General features: G+C 36.3%; 1 protein-coding gene across 3 annotated transcripts in view; it reads left to right on the top strand.

Annotated features, from left to right (window-relative positions):
* The window catches only part of usp46 (ubiquitin specific peptidase 46), a 98341-nt gene extending 76289 nt beyond the window's left edge, over window positions 1–22052 (top strand). For all 3 annotated transcript variants that reach the window (XM_051927657.1, XM_028802217.2, XM_051927658.1), the window contains 4 exons: window positions 4174–4371; window positions 10994–11072; window positions 19095–20785; window positions 20952–22052. In XM_051927657.1, the coding sequence (XP_051783617.1) occupies window positions 4174–4371; window positions 10994–11072; window positions 19095–19196 (379 nt within the window). In that variant the 3' untranslated portion in view covers window positions 19197–20785; window positions 20952–22052. The remainder of the gene's footprint in view (window positions 1–4173; window positions 4372–10993; window positions 11073–19094; window positions 20786–20951) is intronic.
* The last annotated feature ends 494 nt before the right edge of the window (window positions 22053–22546 follow it).

Below are 22546 nucleotides of genomic sequence, written 5' to 3'. Positions count from 1 at the left end.
AATCACCTGGACCAGATAATATTTACCCTTGAGTTCTTAAGGAGCCTAGCCGGTAAATATATAAACCCTTGGACACATACTTTTAGGGAGTCACTGTGCACTGGGGAGACTCCGAAGGATTGGAAAATAGCAAATATTATTCCATTTCATAAAAAGGGTGAGTGGGCAGATCCAAGCAACTTTAGGCTAGTAAGCTTAACATGCATCACAGGTAAATTAATGGAGGGAATTATTAAGGGCAAGATTGAGCAGCATGTGGTAAGTACAGGAGTTTTTCTGAACAGTCATCATGGGTTCAGAAGAGGGAAGTCATGTTTTACTAACATGCTGGAATTCTATGAGGAAGAAACTAAAGGATATGATCAAAGTGGAGCATATGATATTATTTATCTTGACTTTCAGAAAGCAATTGATAAGGTGCCACATGAGAGGTTGGGCATCAAAGTAAAAAGGTGGGAGTTCAGGGTGATGTTTGTAGATGGGTGCAGAATTGGCTTAGACACAGGAAGCAGAGGGTGATGGCGCGAGGAACCTTATCAGAATTGGCTGATGTTAAGAGTGGTGTTCCACAGGGGTCAGTGCTAGGTCCGCTGCTGTTTTTAATATATATATATATATATATATATATATATATATATATATGTATATGTATATATATAGTATATATATATATATATATATATATATATATATATATATATATATATATATTATATATATATATATAATATATATATATATATATATACAGTAATCCCTCGCTATATCGCGCTTCGCCTTTCGCGGCTTCACTCCATCGCGGATTTTATATGTAAGCATATTTAAATATATATCGCGGATTTTTCGCTGCTTCGCGGGTTTCTGCGGACAATGGGTCTTTTCATTTCTGGTACATGCTTCCTCAGTTGGTTTTGCCCAGTTGATTTCATACAAGGGACGCTATTGGCAGATGGCTGAGAAGCTACCCAGCTTACATTTCTCTTTCTCTTGCGCTGACTTTCTCTGATCCTGACGTAGGGGGATTGAGCAGGGGGGCTGTTCACACACCTAGACGATACGTACGCTAGTCTAAAAATGCTGACAGATTATCTTCACGTTGCTATCTTTTGTGCAGCTGCTTCCTGAAACGACAAGCTGCACGGTGCTTCGCATACTTAAAAGCTCGAAGGGCACGTATTGATTTTTGCTTGCTTGTTTTTCTCTATCTCTCTCTTTCTGTGCTCTTGACGGAGGGGGTGTGAGCTGCCGCCTTCAACAGCTTTGTGCCGCGGTGCTTCGCATACATAAAAGCCAAACAGACCTATTGATTTTCCTCTGCCTTTATGACAGTCTCTGCTCCTGACTCCTTTGAAGAGGAAGATATGTTTGCATTCTTTTAATTGTGAGACGGAACTGTCATCTCTGTCTTGTCATGGGAGCACAGTTTAAACTTTGAAAAAGAGACAAATGGTTGTTTGCAGTGTTTGAATAACGTTCCTGTCTCTCTACAACCTCCTGTGTTTCTGCGCAAATCTGTGACCCAAGCATGACAATATAAAAATAAACCATATAAACATATGGTTTTCTACTTCGCGGATTTTTCTTATTTCGCAGGTGGCTCTGGAACGCAACCCCCGCGATGGAGGAGGGATTACTGTATATATAAATGATTTGGATAGGAATATAAGTAACAAGCTGGTTAAGACTGCAGATGATACCAAGATAAGTGGATTGGCAGATTAATCCGTTAAATCATTACGGAAGGACTTGGACTGCATATAGGCTTGGGCAGATTTGTGGCAGGTGAAAGTTAATGTTAGTAAATATAAGGTATTACACATAGGAAGTAAAACTGTTAAGTTTGAATACATAATGGGATGTCTGAAAATCGAGAGTACACCATGAGAATGTTTTAGGAGTCATAGACTCAACACTATCAACTGCCAGACAGTGTTCAGAAGCCATTAAGAAGCCAAAAAGAAAGTTAGGTTATATAGCATGATGTGTGGAGTACAAATACAAGGAAGTTAGACTCAAGCTTTATAATGCACTGGTGAGGTCTAATCTGGAGTACTGTGTGCAGTTTTGATTTCCAGGCTACAAAGAGGACATAGCAGTGGTAGAAAAGTTCCAGAGATGAATGACTTGGCTCATTCCAGGGCTACAGGGGATGAATTATAAAGAGAGATTAAAAGAGCTGAGCCTTTTCAAAAGAAGATTAAGAAGTGATATGATTAAAGTGTTTAAAATTATGAAGGGAATTAGTACAGTGGATTGAGACTTATTTTAAAATGAGTTCATATTTTGAAATTAGTTCATTAAGAACACAGGGATGCAGTTGGAAACTTATTAAGGGTAAATTTTACACAAACATTAGGAAGTTTTTCTTTACATAGAACCATAGATACTTGGAATAAGCTACTAAGTAACATGGTAGACAGTAAGACTCTAGGGACTTTCAAAACTAGACTTGATGTGTTTTTTTTTTGTTTTTTTTAGAACAATTAAGTTGATAGGACTGGCGTGCCTTGTTGGGTTGAGTGGCCTGTTCTGTTCTCGTCTAAATTGTTCTAATGTGAAAAAGATATACAAATACACTCGTAAACAAATACGCAAGGTATTTTATTTTCATTCCACTGCAATAGTTTGGACTATATTGTTAAGCCCATTACATAAAATCCAAATGAAAATCCATTTTAATTCCAGACTGTAATTTTGCCATAACAGGACAAACACTGAGGGAGATTAATACTTTTGCAAGGAAAAAGAGTACGCAAAAGTAAGCAAGAACAAAAATAGAAGTTAAGGTGATGGATTAATTTACGTTGTATTTTTTTTAACACAGTGTGAAGTGTAGTCATAAATCAGTGTACTTTCAATAATGCAAGCTAAGATATATAACTAAAACTATGTAGAAAATGTTGATTAAACATTGTGAAATTCAAATATCTTTTTTCAGTGCAACACAGGTCATATGAACTGAAGAAGTACTTAGCATTAAAGTTGCTGGATAACGATTGATGTCATGTCTTTGAAACTGAAAGATGAGAAAATATCTGCACTGTTGCATTCATATAATTTGTGTTTTGACTTCTATTTTGTCTCAAACCCCAAATGTAGCTTATTATATTTCTTTTAACAAGGAGAGTCTTTGCACAGGTTATTAAATCATATATTCTGCTTCATTTTGGATGTTTTTCTTTGAAAGTTTCTGTCATTTGTAGATATTGAAGCTATGGCATACAAGTTACAATAACAATATCTCTTTCATTCCCTGAATTTGCAACTAATTTTTATTCACTGATTAATTTGAATTCACAAATGTTAATGCCATTCTGCTTTAAAATTCACATTTCCATATTTACTTATGTATTTCTCTCCTCGAATATAGATTTTTCAGGGTAAACTTTTTTAGACTTGTACATTATCTTTTGCATCTTTTTTAAATTCAGTATCCTTTGGAAAGGACCCTAAACTGGCAGCATCTTGCACAAGAATGGAATCAACTGTGGGTAGGGTCTTAGTTTCTTCATATATAATTTAAAAAACTATTGTAGCAATTTCCTAATGCATTATGAACAACATTCACTATTTTTTACTTATTTTTCATATTATTTTCCTACTATTTTGTGCAATGGAATAATTTTAAGTTCTCCCTCTCCAACAGTTAATAGCAAAAAGGAAAAAAACATTTTTATTAGAATTCAGAAATGCAAATAAATTTAAAACATACATTGCTAAATTATTTCTGCTTTAAAATATATTTTAAAAGGCATGGTGAACTTATAATATTACATTGCAATATTAGAATATTGAGATAATTATACTCTTAAGCTTAATATGAAGTATAAAAGAACTACAGGATAAATGTGCAATGCTTAGTTGGCTGAAATCCTAAAACATGCGCAATAAAGACAGGACAAAATTAATCAGTACACATATCTGATGGCACTTTGGTGCCCAGCATTTTACTACACTTAGAGCAACAGTTTGGTCTTTCCTCTGGATATCATTTGATTTGATACTGGTCCTTTGATTCATATTCCCACTTAAATCAATAATAAGCTTATGCCCACAGTAACCTACTATATAAACTGCGTATAAGGTATAATTTTACAAAAAAATAGGCAATTTTCCTTCAAAATATGTGTTTATTAATTTTTAGTTATTTTATTTTATTTTTTTTTTGTACAGGATGCGAGTGAAAAAGTTGCCAATGATCCTAGCTCTACATCTCAAGAGATTTAAGTACATGGAGCAGCTTCATAGATACACTAAACTTTCTTATCGAGTAGTGTTTCCACTGGAGCTACGCCTTTTCAACACATCAAGTGATGCTATCAACTTAGACCGCATGTATGACCTGGTAGCTGTTGTTGTCCATTGTGGCAGGTACATTTTAAAGCAGCCAGTCTGTGGCATGAATTTTAATAGCTGCAAGATGTGATGTTTTGTCTCTACTAACCCATGTTTGATTTGGCAAAAGATTTGATTTCTCATCATTATAATTATTCATAAATGTGCAACAAGAAATACATATAAAATGTATGGGTATTTTAATGGGATTAAAATCATCCATTTTAAGAGCTTTTCCAATATTAGCAATGATCTGTGTAGCTGCCTCAAACCAACTTCTAGTTTCACAATAAACTAGCTTCCTGCGTCACAGGAGAAGGTTGCATTGTCTATAACAGTGGGTTCAAAGTTTAAAAATGGTTCAGGTTTCTGCAGCAACTGAACAGAATAGAATAAAAAACACTTTATTGTTGACTGCCTACTATGATCTAGAGCACAAAATTTACACCTCACACCACACCACACTACAAACAATTTAGTCAAGTCATATCAGACTAAATTGCTAATGAAGGTCTGTAACAGGACATTTGCATGTAAACACAAATACGAGTCCGTAATCATGTATCATTTATATATATATATTAAAAAAATTTTTTAAAAAAAGCAAGACAGGAAAAATGAATAAAACAATTACTACAAAAACCTTTTTAATTGATGCATGTGGGAGTACATGCCATAAAATGATTGCACTGTTGTTATAGCATTCTTAGCTGCTGAACTGAAATTATGTGGACTGATTCACAATAAGCCTTTACATTATAGAAGGGCAGGGGTCCCTAATTACATTTTCGGAGTGCTTCAGTGGCTCAAGGGTTTTGCTTCAACTGATTTTCTTAATTACAACTCATTTATTTTATTATTAGAAAGAACTGGATTCAAATTAGGAAGATATTGGGAACAAAAACATGGCAACAGTTGTGGCCATCCAGCATCCTGATTGAGGTCCCATATTGGGTTGGTTTCAAAAGTAAAGTTTAATAATTTCTTAGATGTTTTTGTTTAACTTGTTGAAAGATGTATACAAATTATGGTCATGCCAAGATTAGTCATATAAAGAGGGATATAGCCTTTTACATTTTTCACATTCATTATGTAGTCAAAACTTGATGTGGTTTCAGTTAACCAAATTAAATTGCCTAACATAAAAGTCAGAAAAGTGTTCAGAAATGTTTTGCATAAAATATTGCAAAACAACACAATGTTTAAAATTTTAAATGATGGTATTACGCTAATAATTACTAATCTTCAGCATATTAGTTGACAAGATTACGTTCCTTGATTTAAAACTATATTTGGTACTTATGCATTATGATATCCTTTCCAGTTCTTCTGCATCATTTCATTGTTGCTCATATGCAATGTTTATTTTCAAATAATAACCTCTAGTGAAATATTCAAACTTATAATGATTAACCGTGGAAAGAAGTGAAAAACATTTTAACCATTATTTTAATTATTTATTTATTCTTTATGCAGGTAGTCCCTCTAAAAGATATATTTACTTTAGATTCTTCAGTTACCAAATGTGTCTCCATTTTCTTAAAGATTTATTATGAGATTAAAACTATTCATTTACATTATACAGTGCATCCGGAAAGTATTTACGGCGCCTCACTTTTTCCACATTTTGTTATGTTACAGCCTTACTCCAGAATGGATTAAATTCATTTTTTTCCTCAGAATTCTACATACAACACCCCATAATGACAACGTGAAAAAAGTTTACTTGAGGTTTTTGCAAAATTATTAAAAATAAAAAAACTGAGAAATCACATGTACATAAGTATTCACAGCCTTTGCTCAATACTTTGTTGATGCACCTTTGGCAGCAATTACAGCCTCAAATCTTTTTGAATATGATGCCACAAGCTTGGCAACACCTATCCTTGGCCAGTTTCACCCATTCCTCTTTGCAGCACCTCTCAAGCTCCATCAGGGTTGGATGGGAAGCGTCGGTGCACAGCCATTTTAAGATCTCTCCAGAGATGTTCTATCAGATTCAAGTCTGAGCTCTGGCTGGGCCACTCAAAGGACATTCACAGAGTTGTCCTGAAGCCACTCCATTGATATCTTGGCTGTGTGCTTAGGGTCGTTGTCCTGCTGAAAGATGAACCGTCGCCCCAGTCTGAGGTCAAGAGCGCTCTGGAGCAGGTTTTCATCCAGGATGTCTCTGTAAATTGCTGCAGTCATCTTTCCCGTTATCCTGACTAGTCTCCCAGTCCCTGCCGCTGAAAAACATTCCCACAGCATGATGCTGCCACCACCATGCTTCACTGTAGGGATGGTATTGGCCTGGTAATGAGCGTTGCCTAGTTTCCTCCAAACATGATGCCTGGCATTCAGACCAAAGAGTTCAATCTTTGTCTCATCAGACCAGAGAATTTCTTTCTCATGGTCTGAGAGTCCTTCAGGTGCCTTTTGGCAAACTCCAGTCTGGCTGCCACGTGCGTTTTACTACGGAGTGGCTTCCGTCTGGCCACTCTACCATACAGGCCTGATTGGTGGATCGCTGCAGAGATGGTTGTCCTTCTGGAAGGTTCTCCTCTCTCCCACAGAGGACCTCTGGAGCTCTGACAGAGTGACCATTGGGTTCTTGGTCACCTCCCTGACTAAGGCCCTTTTCCCCCGATCACTCAGTTTAGATGGCCGGCCAGCTCTAGGAAGAGTCCTGGTGGTTTCAAACGTCTTTCACTTACGGATGATGGATATCACTGTGCCCTTTTGGACCTTTAAAGCAGCAGAATTTTTTCTGTAACCTTCCCCAGATTTGTGCCTCGAGACAATCCTGTCTCGGAGGTCTACAGACAATTCCTTTGATTTCATGCTTGGTTTGTGCTCTGACATGAACTGTCAACTGTGGGACCTTATATAGACAGGTGTGTGCCTTTCCAAACCAAGCTGCAGAAACATCTCAAGGATGATCAGGGGAGACAGGATGCACCTGAGCTCAATTTCGAGCTTCATGGCAAAGGATGTGAATACTTATGTACATGTGCTTTCTCAATTTTTTCATTTTTAATAAATTTGCAAAAATCTCAATGTTGTGATGTGAGATTTTACGTATAACTTGATAAATGTTTTGCATGTCTTTTATTTGTAATTGGACAAAGCAATGTAATTTAGTGTTTACCCCCCCTTTAGGAATGGGTCTGTTTGAATTTTACGACAGGATTTGGGGGATGTGTGTTTTAAACCAGTTTGGCAAGTGTTTCTTTGCTAAAGTCATTTCTACCCCCGCGAATGGGCTAAGGTGTACTTTAACATATGGTTTGGGGGCACGTGTTAAGATGTTGTATTCCCTCATTGGTCTGAAGTATGGCTGTTTGTAATTGGCTTGTCTCAGAGGCTTTTAAGTACTGCGACGCACTATTGGCTGTAGGGGTTGGACAGAACATCTATAAATGTATGTGTTTAACCTCACAATCTCTCTCTTACTAACCAACATCTGAAAGAAGCATCTCTCTTGCTAACCTGATGATGAAGACCACACAATGAAGAGCACAGCTCAGCAGCCATTTTGAGCAGACATGTGGCTGAAAGCTGAGCACCAATGATGCCTTAACTAGAGACATTTAAGTAACTACAAGTCTATGTGCCTCCTGAACTACATATCATCATTTAATCAGGTTGTATGGTTGCCAATATTCAAATATACTTTGCATTTTGTTATTATTTATGAATATTATCAATAATACATTGTTTAAATTGTAACTTAACTTCTGCTTGTCTTTTTACTACATCTAATTGCCTGAGGTTATAGATATAGAAGGGAAGGTGGGGATAAGTTATATACAATAATACCTTATAAACAGTGGTGTGAGATTAAACAGTCTGTGAGATTAGGCATTCTAAGGCTACATATTAATAATACAATAGGGGAAATTAGAGCAATACTGTATATATTACTCTACCAAGACAAAACAATTGGCGTAGTCCGGCAGGATTTTGTAACCATTGTTTTGCACCTTGTTAGACAAAACACTCAAGTAAACTTTTTTCAAGTTGTCATTATGGGGTGTTGTGTGTAGAATTTTGAGGAAAAAAATGAATTTAATCCATTTTGGAATAAGGCTGTAACATAACAAAATGTGGAAAAAGTGAGGTGCTGTGAATACTTTCCGGATGCACTGTATGTTCCTCATAGATGATACACAGTTGTTATTTATAGTAGTAACCTGATACAGGAGATTTTTCATGAATTTATTTTTGTTGCTAATGATGATTGACTTTGAGTGGTTTACTTTGTATATGATTACAGTAATAAATATTTTAGTAGTCAACTGAAAATGAATTTATTCTGTTTCTGGCATTGAATTTACTACTTGACAGGCATCCGCAGACTTTTTTGTCTGGCAAATAAAAATCTTAAAGCATATTGGAACATATGAAATAGGTGAAGGATGGCAATATAATTTTCACTGTAATAATAATAATACATTTTATTTATATAGCACCTTTCCCATGCTCAAGGCACTTACAGAATATAATAAAGAACGGCAGAATATACAGTATATAGCATTGTACAAACCAGATAAATAAATAAAGAAGATTAAGACAGTAAATTCTGAAAAAAAAAACAGACAACATAATTGATGGTCTAGCACACACATACAGGTTACATTGGCATCTTGACAGAGAAGTAAACTGAGAGAAAGGTAATAAAGTCAAGTAGAGCTAAAAGCCTTCCTGAACAGATGAGTTTTGAGTTGTTTTTTAAAAGAATTCATGGAGTCAGCTGACCTGATTAATTTTGGTAGGTCATTCCAGAGTCTGGGCGCTATACAGCTGAAGGCCCTGTCACCCATAGAGTGTACGAATATGTGCCATGTACTGGAGGAGTATCAATAGAAGCTGTAATGGATGACAAAGATAAGGAGCTGTTGATACTATGTTTGTGTTCCTGTAGTCCTCAAGTGAAAGGGGATTGAAAATATAGGCAAGTGGTATAATGTGGAAATCTAAAGTGAAAGAAACGCTTTATTGAAGAAGAAAAAAAAAAAAAGAGTGTGGAAGATACAAAGATGAACCAATACATGAATGTCATGAGACATTAAAGAAAAAGCTTGCAGTACTAATGGTTATAATGTCATTGGTCTTGTGTAAAAGTGGTGAGACAGTTGGGTTTTTTTTTTTGGTTTTTTTTTTTTTAAATTTTTGTAAAGTGACTGAAGTTTGGTCCATGTGGGTAGCTTTTCTTCTTTAAGTTGTATTCTATTTGTAAAGGTTTGGGCACAAGGGCTGGTAGCATTCATGAAATCTTGTACTTCTCAGAGCAAAGGCAGAGAGAGGTGTCTCTATTTTTAGGCAATGAAAGTGTTTGCTTAAGCGATTCACCTGAAGAGGTATGCACATATGGAAGTGCCTAAAGTGGCAATACATAAGTGTGATTAATATGGAAAAGTGGGTGGAATGGTTGTCTTGGAGTTTTGAGTGCCTCAATACTGAAATAGGCAATCAAGAAGCTTGGGGGTGACGACAGGAATGAGTCTTCAATGAGTTTTGAGAGCTGTGATGGTGCAACAATTGATTGGGGGGGAGGGGTTCCTTGTTTCCTATTGGAGTTTTGAGTGCTGCAGTATTGTAATATTTGAGCGAGGAGCTGTTCCACTTCGAGGTTCAATCGTGCAATGAATAAATATTTTTTAACTTCTAGACGCTGTATGATGTCTCCTGTGCTTGTAGTTTTTCTTCTAGGCTTGGTTATACTGTAGTTTTGTAAGCAAATAAAGGGATATGTATATGTTTTCAGGTAATGAAAGTGTTTGCCTAAATTGTTTCATCTGGATTATCTTCTGTGCTGTGTGTCCAGCAGTCAAAGTGTCACTTTTGGCAATGGTGACGTGTATAGTTCCTCTTATGATGGTGCATATCACTTTGTTTTGTGCTAAAGTTAGTACTGTATCTTGTACATGACACTCAGCTGATGGCACTGTAATGGTGCCTGTGGAATGTGCGTTGAGTGTGTGCAGGTCACCAAGCTTTTCACAGTTTCCTGGGAGATTACAATGGATGCAAAACATATGGAGCTGTTGATACTGCCTATGTTTTCTAAATTGTTTATCCTTTCACTTCAGGTTGATGTTTTGATTTGGTCTTGATTGTGTTGTGTTTTTTTTTTTTTTTGGGTGAAACGGTATGTATTCTTTGTTTTGTGAGTGGAGTTTAAGTTTGCACATACACATCAGTTTTTGTTTTCAGACGCATTGTTGTTTGGGTCATTATTATTATTAAACAATAAGTGTCAGCAAAATGACCCAACTTAATTCTGTTGATGTGGTGTGAATTATTCATTTTACAAGGTTTTAAGGACTTTTTGATTAGAGTAGTCTATCTTCTCATACAGTGAATTTCAGCAGGCTTCACTCTCTCAGCCCAAAAAAATCTCACTATGGCATGTTGTTCAACAATGATGCAATCCCATAATGGACCAGCCATATTCATTTAACCTTGGCTTCAATTAGATGACACAGTGCTGTACTGTGTGTTCGAACTACCCACAAGCCATCATAAACATAATAATAATAATTTTTTTTTAATAATAATTTTTAAATAATAAATAATAACATGTTGTATTGCGTCAGTTTCTATCTGTTGTAGTTACTGCACAATTTTTAAATTGCTTTTTGATTTTCCCTTGTATCTTTCTTATTTTTTACAGTGGTCCAAACCGGGGGCATTACATCACTATTGTGAAAAGCCATGGTTTCTGGCTCTTGTTTGATGATGATATTGTAGAGGTTAGTATTATTTTTGAAATTATTATGTTGTCGGTCAGTTCCTTGAATTTGATTTGTTTTATAGCTTAAATATTAATGAAATAAATGTTTGCTTGAAATATATTACGTGACATACCAAATAATTAAACAGTCATGCATGTTTTTATGGTAGAAATGTGTACAAATAGAATGGGATGTATAAACTTGATGGAAGAATGTCTTGCATCAACATCTCTTCTCTCTCTGCTTTATTGTAATTGATTGATGTGCACCTTGTAGTCAGTACAACATTGGTCTTGTACATAGAACAAACAACAAAAAAATAAAGACTACAGTGAAATTAAATGAATTGAGCTCTGTCATTTTCCAATCTTGGTTTACCTGTTTCAGCCATTACAAAAGCCTGTGAGCTTCAAATACTCATGTTTGCCTGTGTATCAAACACTTTAGTGTGCACAAATATACAGCAGCAGCAATTTAAGACACTTGTCAGATGAGTACATCTTTACTGAATATTCGAGCCTTTCTTGATGTAGTGGTTGCAATAATTATAACTAATGCAGCTTTATTTAATACCTGGTTAATGTTTCCTCTGTAAAATCTGAACATAATTTAATACCCTATTAAAAAGGGAACCAAGAAATATTTTTTATTTTTGTTAATTATATTTCTTAAGAATTGTGTTTCTCAATGAAATATTGTTGGTGATAAGATTTTAAAAATGGCTGATGTGATATAGTATCATGATTTTAGTCTTTCTGTCAAAAAAGGCTTACTTTTTACTAAGAGTGTGCAGCCTTTTGATATCCATTTAATAAAGATCTTGTTTGGGGTTGTCTAAAATTCACAATTCATGTCTGTTTGAGGATTCACAGTTTTGATTTTTATTTATTTAAAAAGGGCTGTTTATACTGTGAAAAGGAGTATTTTTGGTGTTAAACATAAGTGCAGTTCCTGTTCTTGAGGAGTGTGGGGTTTTTTTTTGTTGTGTGGTTAGGGGTACACAAAGAACTAAACTGAGAAACTTCTGTTATTTCATTGATTTTTTTTTTTTAGTCCCCACTTACAGTATGTACTTGTGAGGCAAAGGAGGTGCATTAAAAAACAGATGATGCAGATTAGCACTAATTGCTGACCACCATTAAAATGTTTTAATATGGTAGAATAATACATAACAATGTTTTCCAACTCAGAGCAATACAAACAGGGCTCTTCATTAAATATTTTTAACAAGAAGCAGTTACCTGCTCTTCAGCTCATCACAAATTTCCCTAAATTTCCTGACAGCTTCAATTATAATGAACAAACTATTAAGCTCAAAAGTCGCTATCTTCTTTAACCCTCTGCAACCACCCCCCATCAACTCAGTGTATAAATAGTAAAATACCAATAGTAATTCAGTTTGAAAAGAATTGTCCAGACCGGTGTTTGATGAGAGGAAATGGCTATTTTGCAGTCCGTGGTATGAAGAGAGTAAGTAGAACAATGCAAATCCTTTCATAAAATGTAACGTATTGAAATGCTACTAACAGAGTAATTATAATTTTAGAAATACAGTTAAAAGTAATATGAGAATGAAATGGGGAAATTGTAGCAATTTGAAATTTATTGTATTGTGAAGGAAGAAGTAAACAAAATACAGTGGAACCTCGGTTCATGACCATAATTCGTTCCAAACCTCTGGTCGTAAACCGATTTGGTCGTGAACCGAAGCAATTTCCCCCATAGGATTGTATGTAAATACAATTAATCCGTTCCAGACTGTACGAACTGTATGTAAATATATTTTTTTTAAAGATTTTTAAGCACAAATATAGTTAACTAGCAAAATACCTGCGCTTCGCAGCGGAGAAGTAGTGTGTTAAAGAGGTTATGTAAACATATATATACATATATACATATCTACATATACACATATCTACATACATACATAGTGCGTTGTAACATGGGCTGTGATTGTTACATGGGAGGGAGACGACAAATCACAGCTTCCCGCTTTCTAATCGGGCCTGTGATTGGTGCTTTGACTGATGCCCAGATCCCACAGTATCTCCCCTTAGGAGAGGCGTTAGGCAAGTGTAATTGAATAGCGGTGCTGCAAGTTTAGTTTTACACCTGTTTTTAAGGCTTATTGACTGAAAGGGGCTTTCATGAAAAAAGTTAGGGCTTTGCTACAGGATACACACTCCACAAGTTAAGGAAGTAAAAATAAGGTATATATTTCTGTTTTATTTAAACCTTTTAAGTTTGTATACGGGCGGTATGGTGGCGCAGTGAAAGGTGCCAGTTAGACCCGGGTTCGCTTCCCTGCGTGGAGTTTGAATGTTCTCCCCGTGTCTATCTGGGTTTCCTCCGGGTACTCCGGTTTCCTCCCACAGTCCAAAGACATGCAGGTTAGGTGCATTGGCGATTCTAAATTGTCCCTGGTGTGTGGGTGTGTGCACCCTGCGGTGGGCTGGCACCTTGCCCGGGGTTTGTTTCCTGCCTTGTGCCCTGTGTTGGCAGGGATTGGCTCCTGTATTTAGGATATAGCGGGATGGATAATGGATGGATGGACATTTGTATGCATAGCCCCATTTGCCCGTTTTCGTTTTTTTTCTTTCTTCAGTAACATTTCAGCAAACCCGGAGCTTGTCAGTTCAAATCCTGGTACTGACACCACTGTGTGACCCTGAGGAAGTCACTTCACCTGCCTGTGCTGCAAAAAACAAAAGTAATGTAACAAATTGTACCTCAGATGTTGCAAGTTGCTGGAATAAAGACATAAGTCAAATAGATAAATATGTATTATACACATAGGAACTATTCATTTATTTTCAGTTAAGTCATCTGCAGCAAACCTTTATAAATGAGGGTTTCTCCTTTTTAGATAGTGCAAACTGTTTTCTTCTTCATTGAGGTTTTCTCTTGTAGAGCTTTTTTCATTTCATTGAAAATTAAAGCAGCAGCTGCCAAAATATGTAGCTTTCTTATTAATTTTTCAACATTGTGTAAAATAACTTTATAAAGTAACATAAAAGGTTTAAATACTGGTTATCCTTTTACACTACAATATTACTAAAGAGATACAAAAAAAGTAAAATGCATATGTTGTTTTTCTTTAAGGAGATTAAATATTACTGAAGAAAGAAAAAAAAAAAACTAAAACAGCCAAATGGGGCTATGCATACGAACTTAAAAGGTTTAAATAAAACAGAAATATATACCTTTATTTTTACTTCCTTAACTTGTGGAGGGTGTATCCTGTAGCAAAGCCATAACTTTTTTCGTGAAAGCCCGTTTCAGTCAATAAGTCTTCAAAACAGGTGTAAAGATATTGACAATAAGCTACGCAAACCCACCAAGACATGGAATCATTTAAATCAAGGCGCGAGTCGAAAAACACCATCCCATACTATTAGTTAACGATTAACACATTTCTATATGTATTGTAAGCATACAATACAACTGATAATATGTTGCGCTTATTTATCTGGTGTACCGACATTTTTGTGCGTTTAACGGCTGAAATCCAACGTGGTTTGTGCCCTTCAGAATGAAAACAGTTTGCATTTACCTTTTTAATAAAAGGCGAGCTTTTAAGCCTGAGAAATCACCCCGTAAATGCACACGTTTAATTGTACATGTGTTAATATGTATGCTTACACACTGTTTCTTCTTCATTGAGGTTTTCTCTAGTATGTAGATCGGGGTAATTACATTCACGGCATTCGTAGTCTGAATCACAATCTAATTGTATGGGTGGTTACCTACCAGGTAACGCTTATGGTTGGCCAGCAAGTCAGCTAACATCAGCCACGGTGCCTTCAGTTGTGAGAAGCAGATCATAGAATGGTTGAAAATAGTTTACTGTCAAATAATGCAAAGAGTATGTCACACGTGTTTCGCCCCAATTCTTGGCTCATCAGGCGTAAGGCAAGTGTAATTGAATAGCGGCACTGCAAGTTTAGTTTCTTTTCAATAAAGTCAGGCGTTAGGTAAGTGTCATTGAATAGCGGCGCGTCATTGAAGAGCGGCGCTGCAAGTTTAGTTTCTTTTCAATAAAGTCAGGCGTTAGACAAGTGTCATAGAATAGCGGCGCGTCATTGAAGAGCGGCGCTGCAAGTTTAGTTTCTTTTCAATAAAGTCAGGCGTTAGGCAAGTGTCATAGAATAGCGGCGGCACTGCAAGTTTAGTTTCTTTTCAATAAAGTCAGACGTTAGGCAAGTGTCATTGAATAGTGGCGCTGCAAGTTTAGTTTCTTTTCAGTAAAGTCAGGCGTTAGGCAAGTGTCATTGAATAGCGGCGCGTGACTGAATAGCGGCGCTGCAAAATTAGTTTCTTTTCAATAAAGTCAGGCGTTAGGCAAGTGTCATTGAATAGCGGCACTGCAAGTTTAGTTTCTTTTCAATAAAGTCAGGCGATAGGCAAGTGTCATTGAATAGCGACGCGTCATTGAAGAGCGGCGCTGCAAGTTTAGTTTCTTTTCAATAAAGTCAGGCGCGCTTTGCAGTGGCGAAGTTCTGCTTTTAAATTTTTATTAAGAAGAAAAGAAAACCTTTTTAAACTGAGGGAAAATATACCAATAACAATTTGTTAAGGATCTGTTTTTTTGTGAAGCTGCCTTTACACAGCCTGTCCGCTGTTTTATAAACGAACACCATATAAGGCCGTCCTTTCTCCTTCACAGTCAGTTCACGTGATTACGTGTGAGGCGTGATGACGCGATACACAACCCTGCCTCCCACGGCCAGTGAGCTGCCGTCCATTACTGTATATGGACAAAAAAGAGGTTCCAGTTATGACCGTTACGCTTTGAATTTTGAAATGAAACCTGCCTAACTTTTGTAAGTAAGCTGTAAGGAATGAGCCTGCCAAATTTCAGCCTTCCACCTACACGGGAAGTTGGAGAATTAGTGATGAGTGAGGGCTTTGCCTTTTATTAGTATAGATTACACCATAGAATGCACAGTGTAATAGTAAACTAATGTAAAAACATTGAATAACACTGACACAAACACCCAGGCTCCCTGCCCCGCTGCACGTGCAGGCTCTCTCTCTCAGTAGCACACGAGCCTCCCCAGCCCCCCGCCCCCTCTCTCTCAGCAGCACGTGAGCCCCCTCCCCCTCTGTCTCTCAGAAGCACGCGAGCCCTCTCTCTCTCTGTAACATTGCAGCAGTTCGGCTATAGCCTTACAATCCGATCGTTGTATAAACACCTTTTTTTTAAAATGAGTTTTAATCACAGGGGGAAAAAAAGGAACATTTCAACAAATCCGAACTTTATTTAAAAGCCAACCAAGACAGTAACATTGCAGGAGTTCACGCTAATAGCATTACAACCCGATCGCTGTAAACACTCTTTTTAAATGAGTTTTAAGCACATGGAAAAAAATAAACATTTGAAAAAAAAGAGAAAAGTAACATTGCAACACTTTCTTCTCACCACTCTTCACTTGCTTAGAAACCATGGTTAACTGCAAAAGCACACAAAATACTGTAGAGCACAAAGAGTTCACAGGTAAAGCATGCACGTCTGACTGAGAACAATGAACAGGGAGAGGCTGAACACGTGCTTAAATACAGTAATCGGCGCGCACGAACCGGAAGGGAAATGAAATAGAGCACAAAGAGTTCACAGCAAAAGCATGCACACACGTGCAAGCACGCATGTCTGACCGAGAACAATGCAACAGGTGCGGAAATCATCGGCGCGCACAAACCGAAAGGGAAACTGGCTTGTTCGTATATGCAGTGTGTGGTCGTGAACCGAGGCAAAAGTTTGGAGAACGTTTTTGTTGTAAACCGAGTTGTACGTGTACCGAGACGTTCGTGAACCGAGGTTCCACTGTATTCAAAAGAATGTGCTTTTCAAAACTAGTAAATTCCAGCAGGCTCACTGGGAACTCAAAATTGTGGAGTTTTCTAGGTTCTTTAGATGACAGCATGGTAGTTGTCTTATACTTTGAGAAAATGTCAAAAGCTGACAAATGGAATTGTAAATGTAAAGTAAATATGTATTGCCTTAAATCCAACAGAAAATTGTTGAGCTTATGGGTAACTCAGTAACATAAAGAGATTTCACATTAGATTAGCAATGGAGGAAAGGATATTAAAGTATGAAAAAATATTTGAGTAGTTCTTAGTTGTGTCAATGTAAACAAAACAATCCAAGGCAGTCTGCTGAAGGCAGCAGTTGCATCATATTATGGTTTGTTTTACGTGTGCAAGCAAGGCAGGATCAAACCTCAGGCAGGGCGCCAGCCCACCACAGGGCAAACACACACCAAGCACAATTTTTTAGGACCGCCAATGCACCTAACCTGCATGTCTTTGGACTGTGGGAGGAAACCCACGCAGACACGGGGAGAACATGCAAACTCCACGCAGGGAGGACAGGGAACCAAACCCAGGTCTCCTTACTGCGAGGCAGCAGCGCTACCACTGCACCACCGTGCTGCTCTCACTGCATATTGTATACAGAAAAAATAAGCAGGGAGAATGCAAAGTGTAACAAAAGGAAAATAATAAAAGACCTTATACCTCAGGTACATCTGCCTTTCACATAGGATGGCTTGTCCATTTCCATCAAACTTTTTGTACAACATTCCTATGTTCACTTTATCTTAACAGGAGGACAAACACTATCTTAATACACTCTTCTACTGTTCTCCTTTGCTTTGTTTCTTGAGCCCTTGCCAAATGTTATCCTCCTAACTCCAAGCTTCACAAGGCTATGGTTTGAAGGGGTTTTTAAGCCCTGACCGGTCATTACACTTACCACTTCAGGGCTTCTGGGTGTCACAAAGTTCTAGAGTTTTATGAGCAGAGCTGCCTCCATTGGCCAAATGTGTTTCTGCACCCCTGCAGTACCATAAAGCTAATAAAGGTCCAAATGGGCTGTCCTCTCCAGTACCTTTGAAGAACTGTGACATAGGATACTGAGGCTATTAATTGTACTATGGAGAGTTATGGAACACCAGACAAAATACCTATTCCCATACCTAGGGACCTTTAATTCCCTAGTTAAATAATGGTAATGCTCCCCCCATTGGTCATATCAGATGTCACTTCTTTTGTTTCATTTATATTGTTTTCAGAGTATTGGCTTAATGTTCAGAAACAGATAATCAACTTTGCTAGAGAGTCCATTGATTTGAAAACTTTCAGCAGCAAGACAGGATTGCTGAAATTGAGGTTCAGCGCAACATAAATATGGGAATCAGAAGTTCTTTAATGGTTTACATTAACAGCTAAACAGGCTAGTCTAAAACTAACATGCTATACAACCTCTAGACAAACTGTATCAGCCATCAAAAAGACTGAGTCTCAAGAAAAGGATTGTTTTACTCCTGTCTAAGTTATCTGGAATATCAACCTGCATTGGTAAACTGGTCTGCCATTGAATTTGAGTAAGGAAATGTAAGAACAAGGAAAAGCAGCTACAGAGAAACAAACAGGACTACTCTGTATTAGAAAAAATTTGAGAAAATAGATTAAAGGACAATTTAATTTAAATAGTGTTGTTCTTTTTATGGCATGACCAGCATCTGTCAAAAATGCATTTTAGTTTCTACATTGTAGCTACCTGTAAGATGTCATATCCTATTTTTCATTAAGCAGTTGTACTCTTCACGCATGCTTGAATTGTTAGCTTGAATTTTTAGTCCATTTAATAAACTGGACTTTTTTCATAACATTTAAAATGTGTTTTAACTTTAAATATAAATTGTGAATGTAATGTATGACAGTGATTTTAACATCCAATTTTAATAGAAAAAACCCTAAATGAAATATTAATATCTGTTGGTTGCTTTAGTGTGTTTTATTCAGAGGGTCTGTTGTTTAATTTTTGGTCACAGTTTTTCAGCCTTTATCTGTGTAGGCTGTTTTAAACTTTTTACATCAGTAATGTTTGTAAGTATATAGACTCTGAAGAAATAAACCAAAATTGTGGTACAATAACTACTACAAAGAAATTAAGTTATCTTAGTAATAATTAATATTATTGTAAACATGTTTATCGAAACATTTAATTCACTTATTTTGTTCCATTTTTTCCAGAAAATTGATCCCCAGGCTCTTGAAGAATTCTATGGCCTAACTTCTGATATTTCAAAAAACTCTGAATCTGGATACATTTTATTCTATCAGTCAAGAGAATAAGTTTACAAAATCAATTTTCTTGCCATTTTCTATTTTGTGAAAAAACAAACAACTGCAAATAACGGGAAGACACATTCTTCACTGATGTACAGTTCTAAAATGTTGAACACTTTTAAAACATACACATTGGCATTGCCTGAAAATATAGCCATAATTTTAGGAATTGCAAGATTAAAACTACAATGTATATGTATATTTTTTCAGTGAATTATTAATAAATGCTGCCAGGGTTTGTGTGAGTCGCATCTAATCCTATAAGCAATGCCCCAAATGGAAAACTATGCCTCTTTGAACTTTGCTGCGGTTTTAAATTTCATTGGAACTCTTAGAGAATGAAAAGCAAGTGGAATGCGGTGTGAACATAAGCAAATAAACAAAGAGTTTCCAAAGCAATAATGGCTCTGCTAGAAACAGGGTACCAATTTTAGCTTTCATATTTTTATGGCAACCATCATTTACATTCAATGCATTTTTTTTCTTAGCTGTTTATGGATATGTGTTCACCTCATGAGTATTAAGCATAATTTCATAATCTGAAATAATAACTTGTGAATTTTAGTCTGGGGTATGTGCAGTTACAACAACACAGCAGAGAAAAGGATGTAGTGTGTATAACATATTTAGAGTATCGTTGACTGTTATTCCTGGCTTCTTGTAGCCTGTGCTGGTTATTCCAGCATGTGAACCACTGCTATGTTTAGTTTATCATCTTACTTGCCAGTTAATTCTGACAAACTGTATGAGGAAAGTCAAGAGATCTTCACAATGTTTGTGTTCATAAGGTGTAATTAGACATACACTAAGTGTAGAATAAACACTACCCTGACATTCAAACACTAAAGTTTTTAACAACTAGTACATTTATACTAATTTTTTATGTTAAAATTATTTTTATTTACACTAATAAAGCCTACTACCTAAGATATTGCATCAAGAAAATGTCTTTATATAAAAGAGTAAGAAAGTTAACATGTTTGTAGGAAATGATTCAAAGACTTGTTATAAATATCTGCACTGTATATGGTACACTTCCAGTGCATCATGGTAAAATATAAATGTTGTCTTTGAACTGGGAATTCAAAATGAAGTTTAAATAGAATATGGTCAGTAGGCCAGGGCTGCAGATACGAAGTTGATGTAAATATTAATATGAAGCAAACTATTCAGCTGAAGTTATACGATTATGCACAGTTGAGGGTGATCAGTCTGTTTTCATTAATCAAACTTTTAGCCTATTTTCAGGTCTTCAGGTACATTTTCATTGAGTTGGATTCATGTTGTATGTTACTACATTAAATGTTATCAAAGATGTTCAAAATGTTTAGAAAAAATAAGTTTACACTGTAACCTCATCTGCCTCCACCTCTGTATGAGCCTGGTGGCACTGCGTGAGCACTGAATTGTTTTGCCCTTCCACTGCAAAAAAACAAAATGAGGACAAAGTAATTTTAAAAAAGGGTCAAAAACCTTCTCTAACTAAACTGTTATCTGATACAGTGTACTGTTATCTGGATTACACTGGATGAAAGGTTGATATCCCTGTGCCCTTCAAACACCATGAGAAGTCCTCATCCATTTACTTCTCTCCAGTGTTCATGCATTGTGTATTTTTAACTAAGCACACTTTGTCTTGTGTTCCTCTCCTCTTCCCATGTCACACAGTGCCACACTACAACATCCAATTTTTTTTTTTTTTTTGTTATTAACTCTAGTGACTGTTTCTGACTACGTGGTCACGTATAACCTTTTTAATAGACTGATAAGAAAAACAAGATAACAAAATTAATATCCGTATTTCGTGAAAACAGTATATAGGGATAACATTTGGAAGTGAGAAATTAATTTTTATAAAACATCAAATTTAAAAAATAACGAACCAGATGCCTCTATATTTAAATGATCAGTTTGTTCATGCCTATCTTTGTGGAGCCTGCACGTTCTTTGGTGGTCTGTGTGGGTTCTACTTGCATCTCCAGATACCCATAAATTAAGGCAATTGGCAATTCAGAGTCTGGCTATGTGTATACAAGTGGCAGTGGCTTCTTTTCCAGGGCTGGTTTCTCTTGGGATAGGCTCAACCCAGAATTAGTTAGGAGATATATTAGATATATTCTTATACATGTTTTTCCCCACAAGGAAAGAAGGAAGGTAGGAAGCTTGCAGGGTGGTATGTGATTTTAAAAGAGGATTCCTCTGTGAGATGAAGCCTGCTGAACTGGTGCTGTACTACTCTATCATAAGGAATATTTTGCCCTGTGTCACTACCGTTTACAAGCCTGTCTCAATCAAATGTTATCTGTAGCACTTAATCCTTATTGTATTTTGTAAAGAAAGAGTTATTATAACAGTTTTAAATATTAATGGGAACACGTGTGCATCCTATAGTAATTACTTATGCCAAACAGTTTCCAAGTTGTATATATTGAACTGCTGACCTGCAATACTAATTTTGGAAATCAACTTCAAATTATGTGTTACACTCACTATTAACTTGCAAGGTCAGGACCAGCAAATTTACAGGGCACAACTGTTCAAACCAGGAGAAAATGTTCCCCTCGCTGCCCTTGGGTTCTAACTTGCTGTCAGACTTAGTACATTCTCCCAGAGTATGTACAGCATTTTCTTCAAGTATTCAGGCCATTTTATTCCTGTATCAGTTTAGGATGAATGGCAGCACTAAACTGGTACATTGTAAGTTGCTGTGGGCATTTGTGTGATGGACCGGTGCATGGACAAGCCCTTCCATTTGTGATCCTAAATATTGGATTAAGCAAGGCAGAAAGTGGATGAATGAATTTGCACATTTTGCTCTATTCTGTATTTTTATTGAAGGATTAAATACTTTGTCATTTCTGATTATAATATTTTTCTTCCTCAGTAAGTGACTTTGTAGTAAAATAGAGATGAATGAGTTTCAGTTGTAATCCAACAGCATTTGAAAATGTTTACAGGATCAATTTTTATCAGGGCATCTCTGCATCAGTTTGTTTTACTGTGTAACTTATAAACTTTTTCTAAAAAAGGATGATTACAAAATTGAACAAAATAATATCTATATTTGTATATGGCTGTTTTTCTATTTTGTAGTTATGTAAATTCTTGTCAGCTCTATAAAGTGTTTATTGTACAAGGAAGAGAATGAACTGACTTAGTTCTGCCTAATAATGTTTTATTGTCTTTAACTGATGCGGTCATGCATTAAATGTTAGAGAAAAGATCTTATGTACATGTGAACGATTACACTTACGTGTTTCATCATTATCATTATCCCCAGTTTAACGGGCAGTTTTTGGGAGTACCCCAATGTTGATTTAGTGCAGTAATATTCGAGTGTACAGTTTACAGAATGT

This window comes from Erpetoichthys calabaricus, chromosome 5, assembly GCF_900747795.2.
Source record: "Erpetoichthys calabaricus chromosome 5, fErpCal1.3, whole genome shotgun sequence".
In the NCBI taxonomy this organism is placed as follows: domain Eukaryota; kingdom Metazoa; phylum Chordata; class Cladistia; order Polypteriformes; family Polypteridae; genus Erpetoichthys; species Erpetoichthys calabaricus.
Note: the sequence above shows the minus strand (reverse complement) of the source record. Positions and strands in the feature narration are given on the sequence as shown.